This window comes from Chlamydotis macqueenii, chromosome 4 (genome assembly GCF_036417535.1).
Source record: "Chlamydotis macqueenii isolate bChlMac1 chromosome 4, bChlMac1.mat, whole genome shotgun sequence".
Lineage (NCBI taxonomy): Eukaryota > Metazoa > Chordata > Aves > Otidiformes > Otididae > Chlamydotis > Chlamydotis macqueenii.
This window is the reverse complement of record NC_141559.1, coordinates 43,026,023-43,052,604: the sequence shown is the minus strand read 5'-3', so window position 1 is coordinate 43,052,604 and position 26,582 is coordinate 43,026,023. Positions and strand designations below refer to the sequence as shown.

General features: G+C 40.0%; 1 protein-coding gene across 1 annotated transcript; it reads left to right on the top strand.

Annotated features, from left to right (window-relative positions):
• Positions 1–70: 70 nt before the first annotated feature.
• On the top strand, positions 71–26,582 carry AADAT (aminoadipate aminotransferase). Its single transcript, XM_086747668.1, has 15 exons — positions 71–114; positions 9,805–9,953; positions 11,171–11,239; positions 12,900–13,068; positions 14,122–14,254; positions 14,772–14,846; positions 16,119–16,328; positions 16,855–16,920; positions 18,061–18,143; positions 19,374–19,470; positions 20,304–20,365; positions 22,692–22,756; positions 24,213–24,319; positions 24,988–25,089; positions 26,235–26,582. The coding sequence occupies exons 1-15, from the start codon at positions 71–73 to the stop codon at positions 26,274–26,276; spliced, it is 1,473 nt and encodes a 490-aa protein (XP_086603794.1). The 3' UTR covers positions 26,277–26,582.

Genomic DNA, 26,582 nt, shown 5'->3' with positions numbered 1-26,582 from the left:
CGATAAGGTGATTGTTCTTCTCAATAATATTTTTAAACATTTTTATCATCCCTACATCTGCCTATGGGAGATGAGGTCAGAGCAAAGCCGGCCTCTAGTTAAGCTAGGCACAAGGTAAGCATGCTAACAGAAGTAGTTTTCTAAAAAATTACTGTAAGTTTCAGCCTGAACTACCTGCATGGGCGATACACAGTCATCCTAAAAGCAGAAGCATATTCATTCAGATCCTGACCCCAGCTCAATCTTTCCAAGCAACTACCAGTCTCACATCCATGTGATAATCCATCCCAAGAATTCCTGCACACCACAGAGACGAGGAACTTCTCTAAACTCATATGTGACTTAGAATTTTGATTCATAACTCCTGGGATCCCAGGGACACTCTCACAAACACAGCTAATCATTTATAGGCAATATTGTGGCAGGAGATCATCTACCATTAAGCATCAGCAAGACTCTTTCCCTTGTCTTTCTCTCTAGGTCCGTGACACAAAAGACATGGCATTAGCCAGAATTACCCTAAAAACATGGCCTGGTTGTAGAAACAGTTACTTATACTCAGTACTTTAAAAAAATGAAGGAAATTCAGACATATTCTATACGCAAAGATAAACTGCTTTATTATGTCATATATTGAATGCCTTGTAAATACTCTTGTTTTCTCTGTTTACTTTCATCATTCTACAGTTCATCTTCCTTGTACTAATCTCTGCCTTAGTTTTACTAATTAATCAGACTAATTGATATAACTTCATAATTCCTGAGGAATTAACTTCTGCAGTTTAATTGCTGACAGTGTTAGAAAAGCACTTTCTAAATTCATTTTAAAAGCAGTGATTTATAACATGAATGCAAAAAGGCAGAAAAACAAAAGCAACTGACAGCTAAGAATTTTCTATGAATGCTAAAATGCCATTAAAATGCTGTTCATAGCCTATACGATACAGTTAATTTTATCATTCTTTCTGTGAATGCAACTGCTTCCTCTGAATATGCTGATAGAGAGGTACAAGTCCATGGACTGTTGGTGCTTGCAGCTCTGTTTATCATTTTTTAAATTTAGTGGTGTATAAAAAAAAACACAGAAAGCTAGAGTGCTTTACAAATCAAGATCATAAAAATGAGCTTGGCTGAGGCTGTCTCTTTGAGGAATTCAAATCAAGCTCCAGATAAGCCAGGAGGAAAAAGGATGAGAAACTTGTCTGGGACACAAACACTGAAGTACAAAATACATTAAACAATGATAGCACGATCGAGACTCACTTGACACAGGAATAAAGCTGTTTTACAAAGTGAGAGTGAGGAGTTCAACATCAGAAGAATCTGTACTATTTAAAAACAAGATAAAACCATCCCTCCTAGAACTTTCTTTTTATTATTTGATGATTAACTAATATAGCCTTATTCAAGCTGTATCCATCACTACTAAAGGCGCATTTCCAATATCTACCAAACCTGCAAAACTCATTATTTTGTTTCTATCTGTCCTGTTATTCTAACAGACAATACACCATTCCAATTGTCCTCTTGCATTGTGCATTATGGCACTAGACACAGCAGCAGCAAAACAGTTTGTCACTGCCTAAGGAAGAGTTCAGTTTGGGGGGGGGGGGGGGGAACACACCACACTTTGTACCAAGTAGCATGTAGACAACGAAATGTGCCCTGGTTATAACCCAAAACAGTTGCTTAACTATCTAATCTGAAATGAGAGAAAAAAAAAATGGGCTTGCTTTAACTAGGGAGCTGTTCCATGTAATATGAAAGAACATGATATAAAAGAAAGCAAAATGAGAAGTAAGTTCAAGGAACCAAGAGAGCTGCAGGTACAAGAGGAAAGCAGGACAGAGAAACAAAGGACTGAGGAATTAAGAGTTTGAAAGGGAAAGGAAGAAAAAAAATGAGACAATGCCCAGAGATCCTGCAGCACTGCAGAATTCAGGCAGACGTGAACATACTTCATGATAAAGGATCACCTTGACCACCTGCAAGGATAGAACCCCAAGAATCTCGGCCACAATGCTTATTTTTCACTCTTGGAATTGCAAGGCTCAGCATTTATTTGAATAAGGATTACAGGGTAGAAAAAAAACAGGCTGTAATTAGAACAGACCTTGCTTCAACCTGAATTAACAGATTAGCATTACCAGAACAAGTGCATTTAGAAATTTCATTAGGAAAGGAGCAGCCACATGTAGCAATCATTCACAGAAGAGAAACCCAGTGCTTTGAGCATGTTCTGACAGAGATTATCTTCTTAAATATGAGACAGAAAAGGACAAAACGAGAGATGGTCTGAGGAAAAAATAATAATATACACAGTATCCCTGAAGCACCCCTATAAATGGATGGCCCTCACCTTCTCTGTTCTCCCCATTCCTGTCTAGACATTTGTTTTTTCCTTTCTTCAAGTATGTTGAAGAACATTTAACCTTCATTAGATATTAACTTGTTGTCAATGTCACAAACTTTTTACATCAAAAGGACTGACTCTGCAGCTTCTGAAGCTTCTCATCTATTTTAGGTTTTGCATCTCAATGGCACTGGCCAACAGCAAGGCAAGTATGATATGCCAAATACAACAACATCGTATGTCAAACCAAACATACCAGAACAACAGCCGCTAGTGAAGTCAAGATGGAGCTGGTCCATTTGATAAATCTCTACAAATATAAAATATGCCTTTCCAAAAGTTATCCAAGATTTTTAGAGTCCTAGTTACATGCAATAATTGTGAAGTATATCAAGCTAAGACTGGATATCATGGGGTACGTAACACAGGAGAGAATTTGCACGCTTCAAAGGCAATAGCTACATCAGGCAGTTTCCCCAGATTCCCTGTCTATTCAGAGTGACAGAAGCATCTTTAGGCTGCTTTAGGGATGCTGTATCATCTCTGGAGCCATGTAATGACTGCAGGCAGATAACCACTGTAAGACTGATTGATATGAGGATCTTGCTTATCCACATCCTGCTCTGATAACACATGTAGATATCTGTTCTCAGAAGTGACAATTTTCTTTTTGCTACAGATGTAATTCAAACATGAACTGAAGAAACTTAGCTCTTAAGAAGAACAAAACCTAATGGAACATAAGCATAATTCTATCACAACTGTTGAATGTCAAATTTGGCTTGCAGTAAGATACAGAGGAATGGTCTGAATTACTTTTTTATGCTCACAGAAGCAAGGCCCAGAAATTAAAACTTAACAGATAAATTACCAAGTCAAGATAAACTTACTCTCATGACAAGAAGCCAAATTCTAACCAAGAATTAAAAACAACAAAAAGGTATCTTCAACAGTTTGAAGATAGATGCAAAACCAGTAAGTTATTCTATGTTGAACAGAACAAGCTTCAAAATATACAAAGAAACACAATGTATGTCTAGTTCCAGTTGTCCCCACACCCAAGAAACACCTTTTCTCTGGACAATTACAAGAATGAAGCAACAACTTCACTTTTCCATGATCTCATTTCACCTTTAGAATCATAGAATCATGGAATGGTTAGGGTTGGAAGGGGCCTTCAAAGGTCATCTAGTCCAACCCCCCTGCAAGGAGCAGGGACATCCCCTACTAGATCAGTCCTTATTCCATGCCACTCTTGGATCAGACTAAAACAACTAAAACATGTGACCTTGCTAGGAACAGAACATACAAGGCCAGTGGATAAAAATCCTTTCACCCAGTAAATGAAAACAGGTAATAAAGGCTTAGTCCAGGGAATAACGTATGTTGCAAATGAGAGTGAGTATCCACTTCCCAGGAGATTTACACAATAGAGTTCACATGGCAGCAACTGTTTGACTATAAAATAAATTCAAATTGACAAGACTGAGGTATTATGGAACAGCATTTATCTCAAGACTGTCAGGAGAAGTCATTTCATTTCTTATGATTCATTTCATTTATACGTTAGTGTATTAACTGGATACATTATTGATCTTTGCTCCATCCAATTTCAGTTTCTGTAACATGGACAAAGTGAGCTGAAAAATACAACTCCTGGCTTTCCTTTTTTTTTTTAAAGCACAGGAGTGTCTGACGCATGTCTAAGGAAAACATTTCATTGTATTAGACATCCTATCAAAGGAACACATTCTGGAACAAGCAACTGCTTTGGAGGAATATGTTACTGTGAAAGTCTGTTTTTTCTAGAGTTCACACTAGAATATCTAGAAAACTGTTCTTCTATATACTGTGCTTTCCTTTCTGCTTGATTGGAAAAAGGCAAAAATGGAAGCCATGAGGACAGCTCTAGTACACAAAAAAAAAATAAAAAAGTTGTCAGAGAATAAGATTGCTACATATCTGAGTGCAACAACCTTTCAAGCACAGAGGGCTGCTTCAAACATACACAAGCCACAGCTGTCACTCTGCAGAACTAGAAGTCTCTCTCTCTAAGTATCATTTGACAGCTGCTATGAATATTATGAATACCATGGATGTCCTGTCACTTTCATCTGACAGTCTCTGAAGCATAATAAGGAGCTAGCCACTGAAGAGGAAAAAAAAAAAAAAAAAAAAAAAAGAGGGAGGGGAATGTAACAAAATGAGCACCAGCAGAAATCACTGACATAAGAATGTCCTTCTACTCTGAGATGGTCAACAATCACAGTCAGCATACAGGTGAGCCTAGGCTGCTGTTTAACTTTATTTGGATAGGCAGCAGGATTTGTAACTTTGAGAATGTATCTTCACTGTTTCCTAAGCTCTCTCCCATTTTTGGGATGCATCAAGTTCCAAAATCCTGGATAAAGCCACTATAAATAGGTTTTACTATGCAGTTCCCTCAAAAGAGAGGGAGCGGAGCAAGTGACAGCATTCTACTTGCCTGGCAGTAACTCTGATTAGGAGCCAGCAAGATCAGGGTCCCACTGAAAAAGACTCTACATAAAGGAAGAACAAGAGTTACTTTCCCAAGAGCTTGTCTGTGAAGACAGACAAAGAATCAGGAAATTACTCAAGTAATCTGCAAGCCAAAGGACGACTTCCACTAATTCTCTCTAGACACAGAGCCAGCACTCTCCTAGCAGTTGTAGCTTCCCACAGGAAAAAGAGGTACCTCTGATCTTTACAGTAACTGTGCGAGGGGATGCTCACATCCGAGATTCAAACTGTTCTGCACTGCTGAGATTTTTCCTGATCTTCATGGCTGCTGCACACCTGTGATGGTTTGCCGCATACAGGGTGTTCTGCAAACACAAAAGTATGCCAAAGTCAGCACTTTTCCTGTGGAAGGCAGTCCTTGGCAGTAACAATTTGCTTCTGATGTTTAAAATGGCTGACCTCACACTTATCCATTTTCTGGTCTTATGTGATTTTCTCACGGGCAGCCATTCCAATTCATCACGTTAAAATTTCTGCCTTCACATCGTAACGCTGTTTTGACAGCGTTACTTTTTAATTCTGTTGTCTCCAACAAGGAATAAGCATTATTGGCCAAAATTTAACCCATTAATTGAAATGTAGACAGCCAAGCTGTTCAGGTGGGACTCTTAATTTCGAGTTTCAGAAACTGCCCGCAGTAAAGCAATTACAGTCAAATAAAATATGCCAGTATGATTTTATCTGAATTTTTATTTAGCTCAATACCTGAAAACGAAGTGCGTATGCGCCATCTCATGGTCAACGAAAGCCGGTGCAAGCTCACAAACCAGGCTTTTCAAAGACAGCCTTTACACCTCTAGGACCATCACCATTGACGTTTTAGCCCTTCCACGAGTTTTACTCTCGACTAGGTCCTCTGTAGACACTACTATTTTCTTCCATAGACTCACATTTAATAGATGTGAAATGATCACTTCAAATACGGCACCCAATAAATCTTAGAGAATAAACATGCTTTAAAACTATTAAAAATATAGTATCCCAAGCTACACTGCAGCTTCTTAGGTTTATTTACACTTTACACTAAAATGATCATAAAATCATAGAATCATAGAATGGTTAGGGTTGGAAGGGACCTTCAAAGGTCATCTAGTCCAACCCCCCTGCAAGGAGCAGGGACATCCCTGACTAGATCAGGTTGCTCAGAGCCTCATCCAGCCTGGCCTTGAACGTTTCCAGGGATGGGGCCTCCACCACCTCTCTGGGCAACCTGGTCCAGTGTTCTATAACTCGCATCGTAAAAAATTTTTTCCTAATTTCTAACCTAAATCTACCCCCCTCTATTTTAAAACCATTACCCCTTGTCCTATCACAACAGGCCCTACCAAACAGCCTTTCCCCATCTTTCTTGTAGGCCCCCTTGAGGTACTGGAAGACCGCTATCAGGTCTCTCCGGAGCCTCCTCTTCTCCAGGCTGAACAGCCCCAACTCTCTCAGCCTGTCCTCAGAGGAGAGGTACTCCAGCCCTTTTATCATCTTCGTGGCCCTCCTCTGGACCTTCTCCAACTGGTCCATGTCCTTCTTATGTTGGAGGCTCCAGAACTGGACACAGTACTCCAGGTGGGGTCTCACCAGGGCAGAGTAGAGGGGGAGAATCACCTCCCTCGACCTGCTGGCCACGCTTCTCCTGATGCGGCCCAGGATGCAGTTGGCCTTCTGGGCCGCAAGGGCACACTGCCTGCTCATGTTGAGCTTCTCATCCACCAGCACTCCCAAGTCCTTCTCCTCAGGGCTGCTCTCAATCCATTCCCCGCCCAGCCTGTATTTGTGCCTGGGATTGCCATAACCCAGGTGGAGGACCTTGCACTTGGTCTGGTTGAACTTCATGAGGTTGGCACGGGAGCACCTCTCCAGCCTGTCAAGGTCCCTCTGGATGGCATCCCTCCCTTCCAGCATGTCAACGGCACCACACAACTTGGTGTCATCGGTGAACTTGCTGAGGGTGCACTCTATCCCACTGTCCATATCGCCGACAAAGATGTTGAACAGGGCCGGGCCCAGCATGGACCCCTGAGGGACACCACTCGTGACCGGTCTCCACTTGGACATTGAGCCATTGACCACCACTCTCTGAGTGCGGCCATCCAGCTAACTCCTTATCCACCGAGTGGTCTGTCCATCAAACCCATGTCTCTCTAGTTTAGAGAGAAGGATGTCATGCGGGACAGCGTCAAAAGCTTTGCACAAGTCCAGGTAGATGATGTCAGTTGCTCGTCCCTTGTCCACCAATGCCGTCACCCCGTCATAGAAGGCCGCCAATTTGGTCAGGCACGATCTGCCCTTGGTGAAGCCATGTTGGCTGTCACCAACCACCTCCTTGCTCTCCATGTGCCTTAGCATGGTTTCCAGGAGAATCTGCTCCATGACCTTGCCAGGCACAGAGGTGAGGCTGACCAGCCTGTAGTTACCTGGGTCTTCCTTATTCCCCTTTTTAAAAATTGGGGTTATGTTCCCTCTCTTCCAGTCATCGGGGACCTCACCAGACCGCCACGACTTCTCAAATACGATAGCCAGTGGCTTGGCAACTTCATCCGCCAGTCCTGGAATTATACAGTTACAAGAACAGCATCTCAGTTGAAATTTGTTGTTTACTATCTCAATTCTTTGCTCCCCTCTTGGTCATCTTAAAAGGAATAATGTTTTGGTATTTCTGAAGTCCTTACGGGAGAAGGAAATAGTGCAGGAACATAATTTGCCTAATCTCCTTGTTCTCCTAAGTCAAATTGCTTCAGGGTTTTTGCTCTGTTTGTTGGTTGTCTTTTTGAACACATAACTGGACTTAGCTTAGCCTCAGCGTGCAGAGATTTTGCAGACTGACTAAATTTTCAGATGACAGGAGATATTTCTCATCAGAAACAATCATATGTGGGCCTTACCAATGCTTCACGATTTATCTAAGACTTGCACCAAACAGCCACTGTTCTAAGAGTGCACATAATATACAAAGACAGCAAGGAAATGGCTATTCCTACACGATAGGAAAACAAAGCACTTGTGGTTGCTAAGGAATATAAACAGTGATGCAGAGATCTGCCATATGAATCCAGCAGGGATAAGCATCCAAACATTTGCACACTCTTCTAATTTCTTCTTTTTTTTTTTTTATTTGTTTCAACAGAATGACACCATAATTGGCTAAGAGACCAAAGCCCACAGAAATCAATGGAAATCTTTCTTTTGACTTCTCTGGGCATTGGCCTGTGCCACGAACTGCAACACTGACAGCCTGGAAATGGAAAAACAAGATTACACAAAAAGCAGCTCAGATTCAACTGGTGTCTTCACAGTCAGCTCCCCACAGAAGTTTGGTATCTCTCCATTTGTGGCTGCCTGGGGATATAGTCAGCATACTCAGTGGTTTTCTTACAAGTTATCATTCTTTAGGTTACTTCATATTCATATACCTATTTTTTATTTTTGCCTGTATATCACACTATTAGACAGCAACTACTTAAACTTGAAATTCTTTGGGACATTAAAGCTACATTACATGAACACATTAAAGTGTTCACATACCAGCTACACAAAAAATCCTTCTTCACCTACATCACAAACTAGGAAGAAACTCAATTTCTATTTCAATCCACTCGATTACGGAGCCTTTCAGCGGATCCGAAAACTGCACAAAGTCACCCAAATTCAACCGGGAAAAAAAAAAAAAAAAAAAAACCAGGTATCTTGCTACAGCACCTCCTGTTTTTTCTATAGCCATTTCACTCTCATACATCACTTTTGCCTTGAGCAGGTTTTGGAAGGTGCCAGTTAAAAAGTGGCACTGGGAACCTTAAAGCCTGGTGGTTTACTGATTCAAAGCCTAGAAATGCTCCAGTGCTCATCCCTTCCAGTATTTTTACTCTCCTGTCTCCAAGCTAACTAGGAAGATCTACATGTTGCAAAGCATGCCTGATTTCCCACATCCTTGCACTGTTTTTTTCAGACTGCTTTACACCTACACCTGTCTCTTCCATTTTGTACTCAGGAACAAGGACCATGGCAGCCCTGCAATGCTGAAGTCCAGAGCCATGACTAGAAAATGACACTGCGCTTCTGGACCTTTTTAAGTAGCAGCAGCTGCAGTTGCATGTGTTGCACAGACAACAGCACGTGACACCCAGAAAGGAGGCAACAAGTCACAACACAACTGATCCTGATCATCTGTGGGGAAAAAAAAAAAAAAAACAACCAAAACAATTAGTTTCAGATGTCCTGCTTCAAATTTTGATCTAAATCCCATTCCCTTTTATCAGTGGCAGCTTTAGCAAAAACATGATAAAAGTGGATTACAGCATGATTTGCTTGGAAAATGTGAACGTTTTTGCTGTGCTTCAGCCGAAGCGAGTGCCTTCATCCATGCTGCTTCACGAAGCTTAGCGCACCAGGAAAAACACTCCTCCCGTCACTCCACCATCACTGCCCGAGCGAGGGCTGCACCGCAACGCCGGGTTTAGTTCTCGTGCTCCAGAACGCTGCCTCTTCAGCGATTTACAAACTAATGATTTTATTTGAAAACTGACGTATTGACCAAGCACGCCAGTTCCACTAGTCCGTCCTTCCAGGTGACAGGAAAACGACAGGAGGTTTCACGTTCTCCTCCGTTTCCCCCCGCCTCGCCCCGCCGCTTGCAGCAGGCCCGCGCTGCAGCCCGGGGCCCTCGGCGCGGCCACCTCCCCTCTCCCCGCACCTATCGAGCTACAGCTCGCCTTTCTAGAGCATTACACAGAAGGAACCCAGGGAGAGCCGTGCGTTTTACGACTTTTGCACGAAACCTACACGCGATCGGCGTCCAAACCCGCTCAGCCAAACGCAGCTGAGCTGCTTTGGCGGCCGCCCTGCCTGCAGCCACCTGACCAGCCGCCGGCCCGGCCCTGCCTACTGCCCAGGGCCCAGGCAACCCCGCGGCGCTGAGGAAGCTGCCCCGGGGGGTGCTCACTGCCCTCCCCTCCCCCGGCGCCCAGAGGCCGCCCCAGTCCCCATCTGCGCGGACGCGGAGCGGGCGGGCCCGCACATGCCCAGCAAGGCGAAGGGGGCCCGCTGCTGCCCGCTCCAGGCCGTCCTGCCGGTAGGTGCGCGCGCGGCCCGGCCAACGGCCGCCACCGGCCTCTCCGGCCGTGAGGGGCCGCGGGAGGAAGAGGGGGTACCCGCAGCGAGCGGAGGAAGGCAGTCAGGTCGCGTCGCCCGGCGCAGCCCTGAGGGCTCCGTCCCGGTGGCGTGTCCCCTGCGGGAAGGGGGGCAGCGGTGGAGTGCCCCGGGGAGGCGGGGGGGGCAGAGCCTCGGATATGCGTTAAAGCACAGCCGGAGCCGGGCTCTGTATGTAATACAGACAACACCGCTACGGCGGGGCCTGGGCGTGCTCCTGCTGGGGGAGACGCAGATGAGGGTGAAGGAAGTTAACAATATTTTTAGAAAGCCTGAGGTTGAGTTTTTTAAAGCTGCCTCGCTCAACGGATCATTTTTAATAACTGCCAGCACATGGGTGTTGCTGTGGTTGCTAGAGGGTTATTTTCTGTGATTTCGGTAGAAAAGCACAGTTGGTAGTCAACATGTCTTGCCCTTCATTTCATTCCTATGCTTCCCTTATGAAGGGAATAGCTTTCCTGCGAGAACAGGCCATGAGGCTTCCCGCAGGGCTCTGGCTCACTATCCACTGAATCTCTACAGGCCCCAGGGAAAAGGGTGGAATCACACTTCTGAGGCATTTTGAAAGACATTCTTAATTATCCTTCCTAAAAAAATCCACCTCTAACTTGACAAGTGTTGTGACTTGTAATGATGGCTTGCAATCGTTAAAGCACTTTACATGCAATACTTAATACGGCCAAATAAAGCTGAATTCTCATTAAAAGAAGAGCCTATGGTTGAGGTCTGTCAGATCTTCACATTTGCAATCTGCCTTTAAAACGCCACAGCTGGCAATAAGGGGAGGGGAAGGGGCCTTTTTTTCTGTTGACTGGCACACCAACATATTCCCCAAAGCTGTACTGCTATGTGTTTGTCAGAACAGCAGCATCTGGCCTAATCTCGCTGTGCCGGTGTCATTGGGAGGCTGTGACAGAAGCCATGAGTATGAAGTAGAAACCTTTTCCTTTAATTCAAAAAGGAAAATAAGTTCCAGCACTAATTTTAACATGACTAAGTTGATATCTAATTTATAATAGAGCACATCTATGGAGATGACACATTGGCAGCATTACTTGTGGGAGATGCACATACCAAAAGAACTGGGGTTCCTTTTCACTTTTGTAGCTTCATGTCCAACTAATTAATCTTTCCCCATAGATATTAATTACTCTCGGTTCATCACCTCTGTGAGTGCAGCGAGAAAAGCATCTCCAATAAGACTTCTGAGTGAGTATATGCCTGTTCTTTCCAGGTTCTCTGGAAGGGTATCATTCTACCTTCTGGACTTTGCTGGGGTGTCATGGCTAAAGGCTTGAAAGAAAACTCTGCTGTAAGCTGACAAGCAAGGCCAGTTAACTGCTTTGACTTTTGTCAAGTTGAGATGTCAAGCAGGTATAAAGAGGAATAAAGTGAATAGGCTTGAGCCATTTCAGAAACTCATCCAGACAGAAGAAACAGTATTGTCACTTCAACATGTGCCTGGGAAATCTCTGCTGCTACCTCTGAAGCTTTTGGCACAGTTTGCTATTGAATTTATACTGGTTGTCCAGGAACAAGTAACTGCTAGTGACTTGAAATTCAGTCCCAGCATATTTCTTTCCACCTGGCTTTCCTGTATCCTGTTAATGTCCATAAATTCCTCACCACCACCACCCCCTCAGTGTTACCACACTTTCTTTTTCTATATCACACTGTCTTTAGGCTACCATGTTACATAGTCTTCTGTGTGACGGATAGAAGAGGTTAGCTGCCTACTTGTTTACTCAGTTGAAACCTACAGGAACCTGGCAGGATCAGAGCATGAGACATACATCACTAGTTAAGCCTTCAGGGGTCAATTTCCTCTCTTGGTAAGGGGTTGGCATTTGCTGTTCTGCTTAAAATGCTTCATACAGGTACAGTTAAGTCAGCTAATTGACTCCAGTCTCTATACTTTTTCAAGTGATACGTTAATATGCAGCATAACACAAATATTAAGTAGCACAGCTCATGCAGAAAGACACATTGAGGCTGCAGCTTTGGTGACAAAATAAATATCTCTTTACCAGATCAAAAGTCACAGACATGACCCATATTGCTGGGCTGATAAGAATTAACTCCCCATGCTCAAGTTTTCTAATAAGTAGTGGAGAACAAACTCCAAAACAGGATCCTTTAAGCCACATCTGGTGTCATCTGTCCTCTTATATCGGATCTAAAACTCAAGCCAGCATGAATGCCATATTGTGAGCTTTACATTTAATGCAATCAAGTGCCCTTGCTGGATTAAGGTCCAGTCTGTGCTGCATAGATTCGATCTGAGTGATTGTGAAACTGTGACTTTAAAGCAAGAGTCATTAACATTTTCTTCATACTGAATTATTTACACAGTGCCTCTGCAACTAAAGCTGGGCTGCCAGAAACATTCCCACTCCCTTATAGAAAAGCTGCAATCATAAATGTAACTTATCAGTATAGCTGCACTACTGACACATTAGCTAAAGTGAGACTGAACAAAAACCAAAGCAAATCATTACAAGTCTAAACAGAAGATCATAAGGATTTTAAATTCTTGAAGCTTAAAAGACATCAGTCACAAAGTTTTTATAATAGTATAATAGTCCAGATAAGAGAAAAGTGCTATTTATAATTTATTCTAAAACAACTACAATTTTTTTTTCTGGTTCATCCTGCCCAGGTCTCCCTCCCCACTCCCTCAACACCTATTTAATCCAGGTAGAAAGGTAAGCTTAAAAAAGAATTCTCATCCTTTTGAATTCAGGATAGTTAAAAAAATAAAGTGAGAAATGGAACAAACTTCTCTGGACCATTATTATATACTGACTAAAGGATATGATCAGTGTTGCAATAATCAAATTGTGACTAAGGTATTTTCCTTTTACTCTAGCTGAACTGATGCAGAAGTCTCCTCCATCTCTCATCTCTCTGGCTGGAGGGGCACCAAATCCTAACGTTTTTCCATTTAAGAGGGCTACTGTTGCCATTGAACATGGAACTGCTGTTGAGATTGGGGAAGATCTGATGAAGAGAGCTCTCCAGTACTCAGCCTCAGCAGGGTATCTGTCACAGTTGCTTGTACTTCAAAATACCAGAATCAAAGGATCATAAAATCCTTTATTATTGCATTAATTCACCTGTGTTTTTCAAACTTTTTCTGAAAAACCTATTTTAGAAAAACATTTAGCTTCTTTCAGTTTGCCTCACTATTTACATTTCAGTTTCAGTGGAAACTTTTGAGCCAATGAAATAAAAAAAAAAAATCACACCCTAATAATAGTAATTCTCAAGCCAGAGCATTTCCTGACTCTTAGTACTTGAGAATCCAAACTCCCAAATCGCTAGGATTTGTAGTAAGATAGTCATTAAAAGATACTGTGTTGCAATACATAGGTGTGTTGCAATACATAGGTTTCTAGATTCTAGAGTATTTGGTTTGCTTTTGTTTGGTGCCATGTATTAGAGTCAGTATGTACTACTTGTGGAGTGGAGGTATTTATAATAGTCATTTTTAGTACAAAAATTGCATATCATTAAGTTACTTTAACACTCATGAACTCCCCAGCAGACACCACTAAGTCAGGCTTGTGACAAGTTTGCAAAAATATTTAGGTATCTACAGAAGCACACAGAGCATTAATCAGTGAAGTTAAGACTTCTATTTAAATGAACTCAGCTATTTGTGAGCATTCTGCAAGATCCTAAAACATATTTTTTGAAAAATCTGTTTCAAAAATCCTTATTGTCTGCAGCCTAGTACTAGCAGTATTGCAAGCTTTGTCACGTTGCAACCTTTGGGTGTGGAAAGATGACTCCGAGACGTGGATATTGTTCAGCCTCCACCCTTACTCCATCCTTGGCAAGTCATTTTCGCTCAGGTTTCAGTATGATAATCTGGTGTGTGGCCATCTCTTCTGCTTTTCCATAAGAAACATTTATCTCATTTTGATCATTTGATAAAGCAGTCATAAAAATCAGCATGTAAGTGTATCTGTGTAACAGTTGAAATCTGACTCAGGACTGTGTGCTAGATTTGGCAGTCATTTAGAGAAACAGCCTAGCTTCAACCTATATAAAGATGTTAGATACACCTTATTTTATTAATGTTTCAGGATTCCAGAGCTGTTGTCTTGGCTAAAGGATTTTCAGCGGAATCTACATAATCCCCCCACAGCCAACTACAGTCCTGAACAAGGACAAATGGAAGTGTGTGTCACAACTGGCAGCCAGGAAGGCTTGTGCAAAGTAAGACCAAAAGCTTCGTGCATTAAAAGCATTTCTCCGAGATGTTTATTCTTCCATCAGTTCTGTTATACTCAGCATTAAGTGCCACTGCATAACTATACGCAGGGTACCTTGTTAAATATATGTCTCAGTATTATCAGTACAAGGTAATAGAACTGAAATAAAACTGTCAGAACTGCATGAATGTTCAGGTAAATCAAAGACCCTGTCAGAAAATATGCTATGCATAACTTTTCATGTTACTCAAGTAGTGCAGTAGTAAGTAGATAGGTGCATTATTTGTTTTACCATAACTCAAATTATGTTAGGCTTCCTTAAATAATTACCCTTTCCAGTCCACTCTGACTAAAGCAGATTTTTCATCTGTTCGTTGCTTTTCTCACAGACAGCATAATTAAGTGGTTAGGGAATTACTAATACCTAATCAAGATTTTTAATCTCACTAAGAAGTCAAAAGTATGAAGCATCTGTACAAGAATGGCACAATCTTTCTAAAATAGACTCTTTCCTTTTACAGGTGTTTGAAATGCTCATTAATCCTGGGGACAACATCCTTTTGGATGCACCTACATACTCAGGGACACTAGCAGCTGTGAGTATTCTCTAGCTACAAAACCTTGCGAATCTTACATTTGAAGTAAACAGCAATTTAGTACCCGATCTGCAGGCTTCTATACACTGTCTGTATATACTGTAAAAACGTATCTAAAAATCAAATTTTTAGTGCTAGTCCAGTTAAGTTCATAAATATTAATTCATAGAAGCTTTCCTACTAAAAATTCTATGAAAGCTACTCAAGAGAGAAGTTAGTCTTCCAAATCCTTGTTCAATCGAGGGCTGAGGTCACATTTGGGATTGTAAAAAAAGCCATCACAACCTAGTCTGGTTGAAGCAAATTTATAACAAGTGGGTCATTTATCATGTCAGCACATTCACCTGAAGTATTTAATGATCTGATTATATAATACAAAATTGGAATAGGCCTGAGTATATGAGTATGAAGATATGAATTAAGAACAATACAAAAATAGCATGTTTACTTCTGAAAAGTAACTCAATCAGTATGTAATTGAATGTCAGCTCCAAAATGCATAAGAACTGTAAGAAGGGTTAGAATAGATAATACACTACAATTTCAGTCTAGTCTCCCGTTGCATCAGAAGGAATTTTGTTGTATTTGCTGTGCTAAGTTTGAATATATCTTATCTAATCAAATATATTTTGTTAGGAATATATTTTTGACAATGCAGCAACTTGCCTTTTTACTTAAAAATGCAGAGCCCCACACGGTACAAATTGAAATTCCACAAAGGGGAGAGAGCATGCTGCTTTGTTGATATTTTACCTACATTTTTTTCATATTGCTGTCAATATGTCATTGCAGTAACATAATTTAATTCTCCTTTGTAATGCTCAACGTATCTATTGAGAACAGATTCTTTGCCCTTTGTCAGTGAAGAGTAGCTTATAGTTCTGGCACTTCCACTGAAGTAGAGTGTAAATTGTCAGTAGGAAATGAAGGTGCTATGAACTGAGCATCTGTGGTGAGAGCATGAGGAGTCCTGAGAGAACATAGTTCAAATTCATAAAATTCCTTTCTGCTTGCAAAACCATGTGTGATTTCCTATAGAAGAGCAGCAGTTGGACATAAGAGCTACCTATTTCTTAGTTGGCTTAACAGCACAAATAAAGAGTAATGTGGTAAGTTTGACAAGCTTCACAGCAAATTCAGGCAAACTTTCTTTTGAATCATAAGCAAACAGAGTCAGAAAGACTTTGTGTCAATGAAATTTTACAATGCCAATGACAAAAGGAAGATCTTTGAATTGCAGGATTATGACAGTTTTGTTCTTCCTATCAACAGCTAAGACCTTTGGGTTGTAACATAATTAATGTTCCTAGTGACCAACATGGCATTATTCCAAAAGCTCTAAAGGAAATTCTATCTACCTGGAGCTCAGAAGATGTAAAAGATCGTAGCCACCACCTCCCCAAATTCCTGTACACCATTCCAAATGGCTGCAATCCAACTGGAAACTCTCTGACCACAGAGCGCAAGAAGGAGATTTACGAGGTACATAACTGGGGCCTTGTGAACCTTGTAGATGAAAATGGATTAATGTCAGTCTAATTTCAGTTGAGGATAATACCCATGTGTGGTACTTGGGCCCATTGTTGGTCTTGTAGACATTCCTCCTAGAACTTATTTCTAGCAGAACCTCTTTCATGACAACTCTTCAGAGGTGGACTATGCATTGGATAAATCTTTTTTGCAATAGTAGCCCATTGCTGGCTGGTATCTTTGCCATGGGCTTCAAATTGGACTTAACTGCAAGTTTTCTGCACAGTTTGAACACTATATGGAGCAGACCTTCAGTTATTCACATGTCCTTGTACTGCAGGTACCATGTTACCCTTATAATTGATTGACGTCTAAATTGGGCATTTGAAAGCTTCTCTTGATAGGGCCTTGTGTATAGTGAATGAGCAATCCATAGGATCATAATATGGTCCTCGTACTAGGCCCAAAGTATAGGAAGAACTGAATTTACAGTGTCTTTACATTTTAAAGAATCTTTGCTTTTTATTCATTTGCTTAGCTTGCGAGAAAATACGATTTCCTCATAATAGAAGATGATCCTTACTACTTTCTTCAGTTCACAAAGGTAATTTGTCTTCCATACTTCTTAGAAACACCTCCTTTTCTGGTCGAGAAGAGAACTAAGGCTTGAGCCATGCATCTTCCTGCATGCTCCTTCTTCATGTTGTACGCCTCTCAGTCTATGCTACTTTCAGTTGTTTTCCCCTTGTGGCATTTTATTGCATCAGTCCTGTTAATCAGCGGTTCAAATTCATCAGGCCTTACACAGGACAGAATTTCCTGCAGTAGTCAGAAAATGGCAAAGACTTTGCCTCCAGAGCAAAACAAGTATGCTGCTGAAGAAGCACTTGAAAATAGCAGGCTCTTCATGTTCCTTTCAGCCCAGTCTCTTTCATTCAGTGGAAGACTGCCCACTCCAAATCTACTGTATCCTATTTTTACCCCTCCCAGATGCTACAGGAAGTAGTACTGGATAGGCAGCTTCCCTCCTTCAAATGGTTAACAGTGGAGTGTTCACCTGTTTTCACAGGTTTCTACAGTTGCACAGTCTGCAAAAGTACCCAACTTCAGGAATAAAAGCTGGTCTTATAAAGCAGTAAAACATTAGTAGAAGCTAAAGTTCAGTATTTTCTATTTTGCAATATGTTTTTATGGGAGGAGGCAATAAAACTCTTCACTTATTGAATAGCATTGTGTAGCTTTGTTAGGGACTGTAAGGGGAGAAGGTATAAATGTAGAATTCTTGATAAGGAAAAAGTGTGCTGAACTCAAATCATCAAAATTTGGTCATATCTTCTGATTTTCTTTTTTTAAGGTAAAACTAAAAGCTGCAGAGCCCTATCTTAGAAAATGCAGTATCTGTTCAGTCCATAAAAAAAAAGACTTGGGAGAGAAATTGTTATTTCTCTCACCTACTTACACCATCATACTAAAACTTGAACTGAACACTTGCATGCTGAACAGTGGGCTAAGCATCAAAAAATAAGAAGGCTGATTTCTTGATGACTTTCATAGAATATTGTAATTGCATCTCAGCTAGCTTAATCACTTGTCAGCAAGTTACTGCTTTTTTCTTTGAATGCACATCTGTAAAATATTTACTATCAAAATATTTAAGAAATTAATTATGTCCTCATAGTATAGAAAATAATTTCATCATAATCCTTACTAGCACCTTGAATTTTATTTTTATTTTTCTTCCAAGCCATGGGCTCCAACTTTCCTCTCAATGGATGTGGATGGCCGAGTTATCAGGACTGACTCTTTCTCTAAAATTCTCTCATCTGGGTAAGGCCAGCTTCAGACTGCTCAGCATTGCCTGTTCAGTTAGGCACAAAACTGAAACTTCATACAAAATGATCAGACATGTCAGTGTTTTTTCATCTAATACCTGTCCATTTCTGGAATGTACTTTTGGATCCACAACTTTTCTCAGTCCACTAACTTTTCATGTCATCTTTTGGCAGTCATTTAACTCTAAATTGTTTCTCTTCTGATACTAATAGTTAAGCCATCCTCCCCAGGCAGCCCATTCTTGCAGACATCATATAGGCAGACAGATGCTGGATTCCAGCTCTGTTCCTGGAATTCCTAGGAGCTTTTCTCTCTTCTTTTTCCATTTTTCCTTCTCTTACCATTCCAGCAGACTCCCTGAACTTGCAATACAGAATAGAAACGATGGCATCATCCTGCAGAAACTATTCATAGAGTTACATTGATCTCTTATCTTCTAGCCTTACAGTTCTTTCAGGCTGTTGTCACCTGTCTGAAAAACATGTTTGATTTTCAACTTGTTTTTGTTTATTAACTTAATAGATATAAGAAAGTAAAGTGAATTCTGCACTGGCAGCTAGTGGATTATAACCCCATCCCTGAGAAAGTGAGGAGACAAGATGCTGCTAAGTGCGATTGCACTTTCAGAAGTGACACTGCAAAAAGGCGTGATGCAATTTTATCTTTGACAAAGATTGATATGAACTTACTGGTTCTGTTTTTCTTCAAAGAAAAACTTCAGCCAGTGTGTAAAGATGACTCATAAGAATTGAGGCATGAAAAAGAACCTAGTTTATCAGTTTGAATTACCTTTGTTCTGCAGTACTGAAGGAGAGTGAAAGAGAAAGATGTTTGCCACTTCCCATCTGTTTTTCATAAAACCTGAGCATTCATAATTTCTCATTATGTGAAAAATTATCTTTCTTTCCCTTTGATTCATGTAATCTTTATGGTTTCAGAGGAAAGCTTACAATGTGGGATATGTCCTGAAGTCTCAGAACTAAGAAGCTACTATAAGCATTAAAAACCCTTAAATGTTTTGATTCCATGACTTTGATACTCAGATCATAAGTTGCATAAGCCTGGTGCTTAGGATAGTATTAAGATACAGATAAAGTTAAATGCATAAAAGATCCTTATAATATCAGTGAAACAGTTACACATTTTCCCAGTTACAAGTTAAACCGTAACTCGAAGTGTCAGCACATTGCATTTTTGCAGTAACTTTTTTCTTTTTTTTCCTAGGTTAAGAATAGGTTTTCTGACAGGACCCAAGCCTCTTATCGACAGAGTTATTCTGCACATCCAGGTTTCAACAATGCACACCAGCACTTTCACACAGGCAAGTACCGAACTGCCAGTGGAACTGTATTTAGAAAAGATAATATATTCCAAGTCATAAGAAACAACAAACAAACAGCTTTGCACTTTCACAGTGCACTTTTGCAGTTTAGTTTATAATAACCACATACATTGTGAATTCTGCCAAAGGAAGAGAGACCACTGTAGAAATTGCAGCCAGAACTAGAGGGTGTTTTAGTGCATAGAAAGCACAGCTAATATGCCCTTAACCCTCAGATTTCAAGAATCAAGATTTAAAATACTTTACATCTCTTCCTAGAAGGTTCATTTGAAAAACCTCAGTGAAAGGCATACATTGAAAGAATCTTTTTTTTTTTTTTTCTGGTTTTCATTCTACTTTGTACTTAGAACAATACTGGCAGCCTACAAAGGCATTACAAAGCAGGCTGCCAACTACAGCCCCCTTATGGTTAATAACAAGGAACTGAGACATTGAGCACATCTAAGTATGGCTTTCATCTCCCAGCTCCATTAGTTCATCATAGAGGCAGTATTAAAACAGAGAAGCCAAATTGGGCAGGAAGGTAAAGCAATATACATTGCCTTCCTTTTTCTCCCTCATTACTATATTTAACTCTCCATCCATTTTTCCCTCCGCTTCCCCCACTTCCAAACATTGCCATGATCCTTGGAGACAGCAGTAACATGGATTACAATGGCCTGTTGCTGTTGCCACCTCTGTTTATAAAGGGCTCCAAGAGACCCTGCATGCACTTTCTTGCCTGTGTGGAATTTTGAATAATGCATCAGGCTATATATCTTGGAACAGTCCTGTTTAAAATACAATATTGATTATATGTTTTATTTCTTCAGATTATGATATCACAGCTGCTTCAGCAATGGGGAGAAAAGGGTTTCTTGGAGCATACAGACAGGTAGGGTCATGCCATATGCCGAATCCCATCATCTGTCTGTCTTCTTCTTGTACCTACATTAAATATTCTTTGCAGTAAGCAGATCAGAGGAGGTGCATCGGTATTAGGCCAAATGGACAAGCCAGGTCACCAAGACTGATAGTATTCACACAAGAGTCCTGAAGGAGCTCAGTGTGAAGCTGGAGACATGCAGGTCAGGGCATGTAACCTACCACTACAGACCGACAATGTGTTGGTCCACAGGCACAGTCATTATGCAGCTCCCATCTGAGGGGAACTCAAGAAGATCCTGGGACCTCTAAGCCAGTGAATAAAGTGTTCATCCCTGATAAAGTGGTAGGGTCTATAGCAAAGGCAAAGATCACTGAGCCCATAGCCTGTTGAGAAAGAGTCAGCATAGCTTCTATAAAGGGAGTTCTTGCCTCACTAACTCAGCAGGGATTCGCCCTCTAACATCCTTAATCTATGACTGTGGATGCTGATGGAACGACCTACAGAGAGCAGTAAGGTTCACCTGCACTCGCTAAACATTGCCTTTATCACCACTTCTGGAGACAGAGCAATGGGCTAAGGTCTAACCCAGCAAGGCATTTCTTACATACTGACTGACACACATTTGTTTTTCATTTATTATGTTAGGGAAGCCTAGTTTCTTTTGAGTTTCTGTGCTTCGTTTCAGATGCCACACTCTGATGCCATTAGAGCCCCAGGCTTCCTACTTCAGTGGGTAGTGTGCTACGCTCTGCAGAGACCTGTAATAGGAATGCAGGCAAAGCACAGAAAAAGTTCTTATATCTCATTGTGACAGCCACTTCTGTCCCCTGAGCACCTGCCTCTCATCCATACTGTAAAAACTAGTATTTAAAAAAAGAAACAAAAGCAGATACAGCAGCCCTAGCTTTGCCTTGTTTTAAGAATTAGGAACATAAAGATAGAGTTTGCAGGGAAACTTGAACCACACTTTAGCTTAACTTTCAGCAGTTAGAAAAATATATCCTAAACACATCTCTTCACTTACCTTCTTTTTGTAGGCCAAAAGGTATCCTTGTTTGAGCAAGAAGACTGCTCCTTCTCTTGGGCTAATGAAAATAGTGCTGCAGTAGGTTAGCTGCAACCCTTTATCACCTTCTAGATTCAGTTGTCAGGTGACTTATTGATGAGGCCCAACAGCTGACTGCAGCCTCTTCCAGGTGATTTCACTGGAGCAAGGTGGACTTTTTAGATCACGCTTCTAAGTGGGAGATAGCCTGTCATTTGGAGCAGCTACATTTTTGTGGAATTCTTCTCGTACTAATGCTTGTAATTTCATTCCAACATGAAAGTAAAATGATAACAGAGAGGCAAAAAACTTGCAACAGAATTTGTGATGTGGTAAAAACTGCTTAAGTAAGATTTACCATTTCATGCAGAATGTAGCAATTGGTATAGGCTGAGTCCTAAAACTGTGTAAGCCTTTGGTGGTGCTAGTGTTTGTCTATCAGGTGCAATAAAATACATCTAGAAACCAAAGCTGTTGGTTCAGAGAGTATTAAAAAAAAATCTAAATGTGAAATTGTGCAAATCACTAAGTATGTTTTCTCTACAGAGATGGGAAGACATTTGCATCTGATTTATGAACTCTGTATCAGTCATTTCTCTTGTGCCTCCCGTTGCACAGCTGTCTCATATCAACAAAAGCCACTGCACAACACTTGTCCATGTTGAAAATTGAGTTAGGATCATTTTCCTGAGTAAGAAATTGAATTATTTGAAAGTTTTACTTAAAATGTGAAGGAAATAGCTTCAGAATTTTAGAAAAGGGGAAGCTGTCAAATAGTCATTACAGTTTTAGCATATGATGTGCTTTTTACCTTGTGAAACACCATTTCCATGTGTACCTATTACACAAATTCAACCCAAATACACAAATATCGAGTCTGTGCTTCTGCATAGAGGTCTTTCTTTGATTTTCTTCAGTATGCCTGTTTTGTGCACTAAATGTTGCTAACAGGACTTGTATCCACTGATATAATAGACAGAATGGATATAATAAATAAGGAGTTTCCATGGCGTATGTAAAACTTAAGAAGCAGCCACACAGCCACTTCCTCTGTCTGGTTGATCAGTGCTTTGTAGTAGACACGCTCAAGCATTCGGGACTTCTCTGAGACACATAAAAGTTCTGTACACACAGTGTACTGCATTGTGCCCATCTAGGAAATGCTTGTATTTTCATTAAATGTGCACTTCAGCTGTTCAAGTAGAAAAGCTTTGTTTCTGCCTTTGGAAACAAATGGACTCTGAAGCACTATGAGATCATGACTTTGAATTGATAATTTACTTTCAGAGTGGTGGACTTCTACAGAACCCAGCGGGATGCAATGCTCATTGCTGCTGACAAGTGGTTAAAAGGTCAGTGAGTGCAACACAGCTAATTACTTTTTTTTTCCTAGCTGTTTATCATCTTTGTGTTCAAGAAATATTGCTGAAGTTCATCTCTTGACTGAAGTGACAGATAAGCACTATAAGCAAATCAGTTACGTTAAATATTAAGCTTAGGACAAATTATCTAGTGCTGCTGTTTTCATGCTTTTCTGGTGCAACGAGAAGATGGTGACGACAAAGCTCACCACGTTACTGTGTAAAGCAGTCTTACAAGGAGCATGTTTTTCACTCCACTGTGTTCTTGTACTTTTTATGTTTAAAATCTCTGTCTTTAAAATCTCTGTCTGGAATAGCCAGGTTTAGTGGCCTTAATTTAAAAGAAGATATAAACAATCAATATAGCAGTAGTGATAATCTTTTTTTTTTCCAGAAATCAATTTCAAATGTCCCCTTTTGTGGTTAATCATGGAGCACAGAAAGAATTTGATCAACAATAATGCAATTACAGTTAGTGCCTCACTCGTTTTAGTCAGTCTACGTGGACTCAGCAATAACTGCTTAAGAACTGCCCACGTACTTTAGATGATACTTCCATGGGACAGCCGTACTTGGGCACCACACGATCATTAATGTACTTACTCTTGCTAATTCCAGATTCTTAGATAGGAAGTATTTCTTCTTTTTCTGCATGGGTCTGAACAACCATGAGTTGTTGACCTAGGTAGCCCCGTTTTGTCTCAATTCCCCAAGTATTGAAACAGTGTAATAGCACTGGACTACCTTAACATGTATTGTGAGAATATACTCATGTAAAAGACTACAGGGTCTTCATGTTTTCTAGTAATAGGAGCCATAATATTATGGAAGACATACCTTTATTTTGTAGATATGTAATGCTTAAATACATCAAGGAAAAGCTGGAGAAGATGTCAAGGCAATAAATAGTTTCTTCAAATATATGTCCAAAACCAGATAAAGAATTCTAGATAAAAAAGGTATACAGCAAGTCTGCAAACACAGTTTAAGACATAAATCTCTTCTAAGCCTTCCCATCCTCCTCATAACTCCTAGGCTTTCCTTTTCTTCAGGGAAAAATCTATAATCATTGTAACTTCAAGGAAGAGTTTTGTGCTTTGCTACACTTTAAATCATATTGATAGTCAATGTGATATTAAAAGAGACTGCATCAGAAAAATTATTTTAGGTTGTTTACTTGATCTGAAAGTAATCAACAAGTGTAGTCTGTTAATGTTTGGGATTTCTTTCACAAAAAGTATTGAGGACACCAGCACAAGTGCAGTAAGCCCACACGTACATGATTAGAAGTACGTTAAATTTGGGAAGTGGCATCCTGGCTCTGTGGCCTACTTTCTCTTTGAGTTCATTGGAGCAACAAATCTACAACATCACTGAATCTATGATGTACCAGTTAAAGGTGGGGCAGAAGTTTCTTTCTTGATTCTCTTCTTTTCTCTCTCTCCAGACTTGGCAGAATGGTACCCTCCTGCTGCTGGCATGTTCTTGTGGATCAAAATAAAGGGTATTTCTGATACACAGCAGCTGATCATGGAAAAAGCTTTGCAGAAAGAAGTATGACCTGTGGTTTAATGGCTTATTATGTTAAAATGAAATGAAGGAAGGATAAAATAAATTTACTGTACCTATCCGATCCACACATATGCGTACACATAAAAAAGCAGAGGAACTTGCTGTGCACCTTCATTGACTCTGCAAGTCAGGCACTGTCAGTTACTGACTCATTAATAAAATATTTTCATGTCTGTATCCAGATGTTGATATTTAATCAGCTTACTTAAATTTAAACCATTACAATATATAGTACAATATGTCATGTATACAACATATATATAGTATTAATATTTGTACCTATATGAATGATGGCTGTCCACTATATCTTTTTAATAAGAGATATTAAGTGTGATTTTATTTATAAGAGCCAGCACTGTGTACTGAGTAAACTCCGTCCCAGTTCACGGGTGCTTTTAAACATTGTGACGATAAGCCAGACCTGGTAACCCACCAGCCTAGATAACCAAAACCTAAGAGCACTTTGACTTTGTTATGAAAAGTTTGATTCCAGGTTGCACGTTTTGGCTTCTCATTTTGAAGGGAAGAAATACATTATGCCATGTTCTGATGCCAGTGTTTCAGAAGTGAGCCCTCTCAAATTTAATTTAACATAGTGTTTTCAAACGGTAGAAGTGGTGATAACTGAGTCGCTAATTCATTTTTCTTAGGTGTTACTTGTTCCTGGAGGAGCATTCAATATCAATAGTTCGGAGCCTAGTTCTTATGTCAGAGCCTCCTTCTCTCTGTCTTCTCCAGCCCAGATGGATCTGGTAAGTGAGATTTTTTTTTTCCACATTCTATCAAGACAGATTTTCACATAATAATGATCCCTTATTTTTTACTTACGAGTTTTCTTGAATGTTTGTGTAGGTTTTTTAGTACTTTGGTGATTAAGCAGTATTTTTGAAGCAGTATTAGCTGTTTCTTAGATAAGATACTCATATCCAAATGACCTGAAAGGTACCAAATTTTTAGGACCACTTAAAATTTTTCTGTGTATCTCATACATGTAGAGTCTCACACTTAATCCTCCCAGATATTATTCATAAAGGCTTTACTGAAGTCAGGGTAAGTTTTGCTATTTGCTTTTGCATTAGCAGGCATCACATACCTTTTATTTTGCAGATTTTCCATTCCCAAGATTGAATTACTGTTTTCTTTTGTGTGTGTTGTCAATCCTTTATAAGAAAGAATATTGCTTTTCTTCATACAATTGACATATATGTTGAATTTAATTTCTCAGGAACTCATCTTGTGTGTATTTTAGGAACATTTTGGATGTTATTTGGCTGTATCTGTAAAATCAGTGGGAATAAAGATAGACATTTATTTGTGCAGATTTAATACTCACTTGATTGAGGTGCTTGAAACAGTTCAGTACTTCCATTCAGTTGTGAAGGTTTGTAACAGATGAGCGCTTCTATTGCCTTTCAATTTCTTCTTCTGTTTTTCTTCTATTTCTTCCTTCTTTGTAAAAGTAATTCACAACCGTACTACTGACTGTCAAATTGTGTCTTTTATCTGCTTCCTCACTCAACTGTTCTTCCTTTTCTTTCACCTTTGTAGCCTCTAGGCGCTTATATTAAGTTAAAAAATACGGTCTTCCAGGGATCACTACTGGTATTAAAAATACAAGTCTTTAGGTGCATCTGAACTCCAAATAACCTTTGAATATCAATATATGTATTTTTCTGTCTCAGAAAACTCTGCCTTTTATTTTCTATCAGAGAAGTGAAAACTTTGTCCAATCAAAGCCCATACATGCTGTTATAAAAGGAAAACAGAGAAAATCAGCAGAATTTGGCAGTATAAAATACTGAGTTTGTATATGGTTAGGGTAGTTTTACAGGTTTGGTGTGTTGCCTATTTAAGTAATGCTGGAATATAAATGCAAACCGTATTTGTGTCATTGCAGGCCTTCAAGAGACTGGCTGACCTTATAAAAGAAGCTTTGTGAAAAAGCTAAATAGAACTCTTGCAGCAATCAAAATGGTCTCCAGAAAATATTTATTAACGCTTGGATTTCATCAGAACAGTTTAAAAGCAAGCACAATACAGTGGATGCTTCCTTAGATCGTTTCAGCCTAAAAAGCAAAAAATGAAAGAGTGAAAAACAATTTGCTTAATTTTTGTTGACAGGACATTGCCTTACTAAAGTTATTTCAATTCAGAAACATTTAAAATACTCAAAAACAAAATGTTCTGTTTCCTGACAAATCCATTATTTCGTTAGATTCAAATTTATTTTTGTTCTGGCTTTTGT

Coding starts and splice junctions, on each gene's coding strand:
- AADAT (XM_086747668.1), top strand. CDS start 71: ATGAGGTCAGAGCAAAGCCGGCCTCTAGTTAAGCTAGGCACAAG. Junction 115..9,804: donor CTAGTTAAGCTAGGCACAAG/GTAAGCATGCTA, acceptor GCGCTGAGGAAG/CTGCCCCGGGGGGTGCTCAC. Junction 25,090..26,234: donor CTCCAGCCCAGATGGATCTG/GTAAGTGAGATT, acceptor GTGTCATTGCAG/GCCTTCAAGAGACTGGCTGA.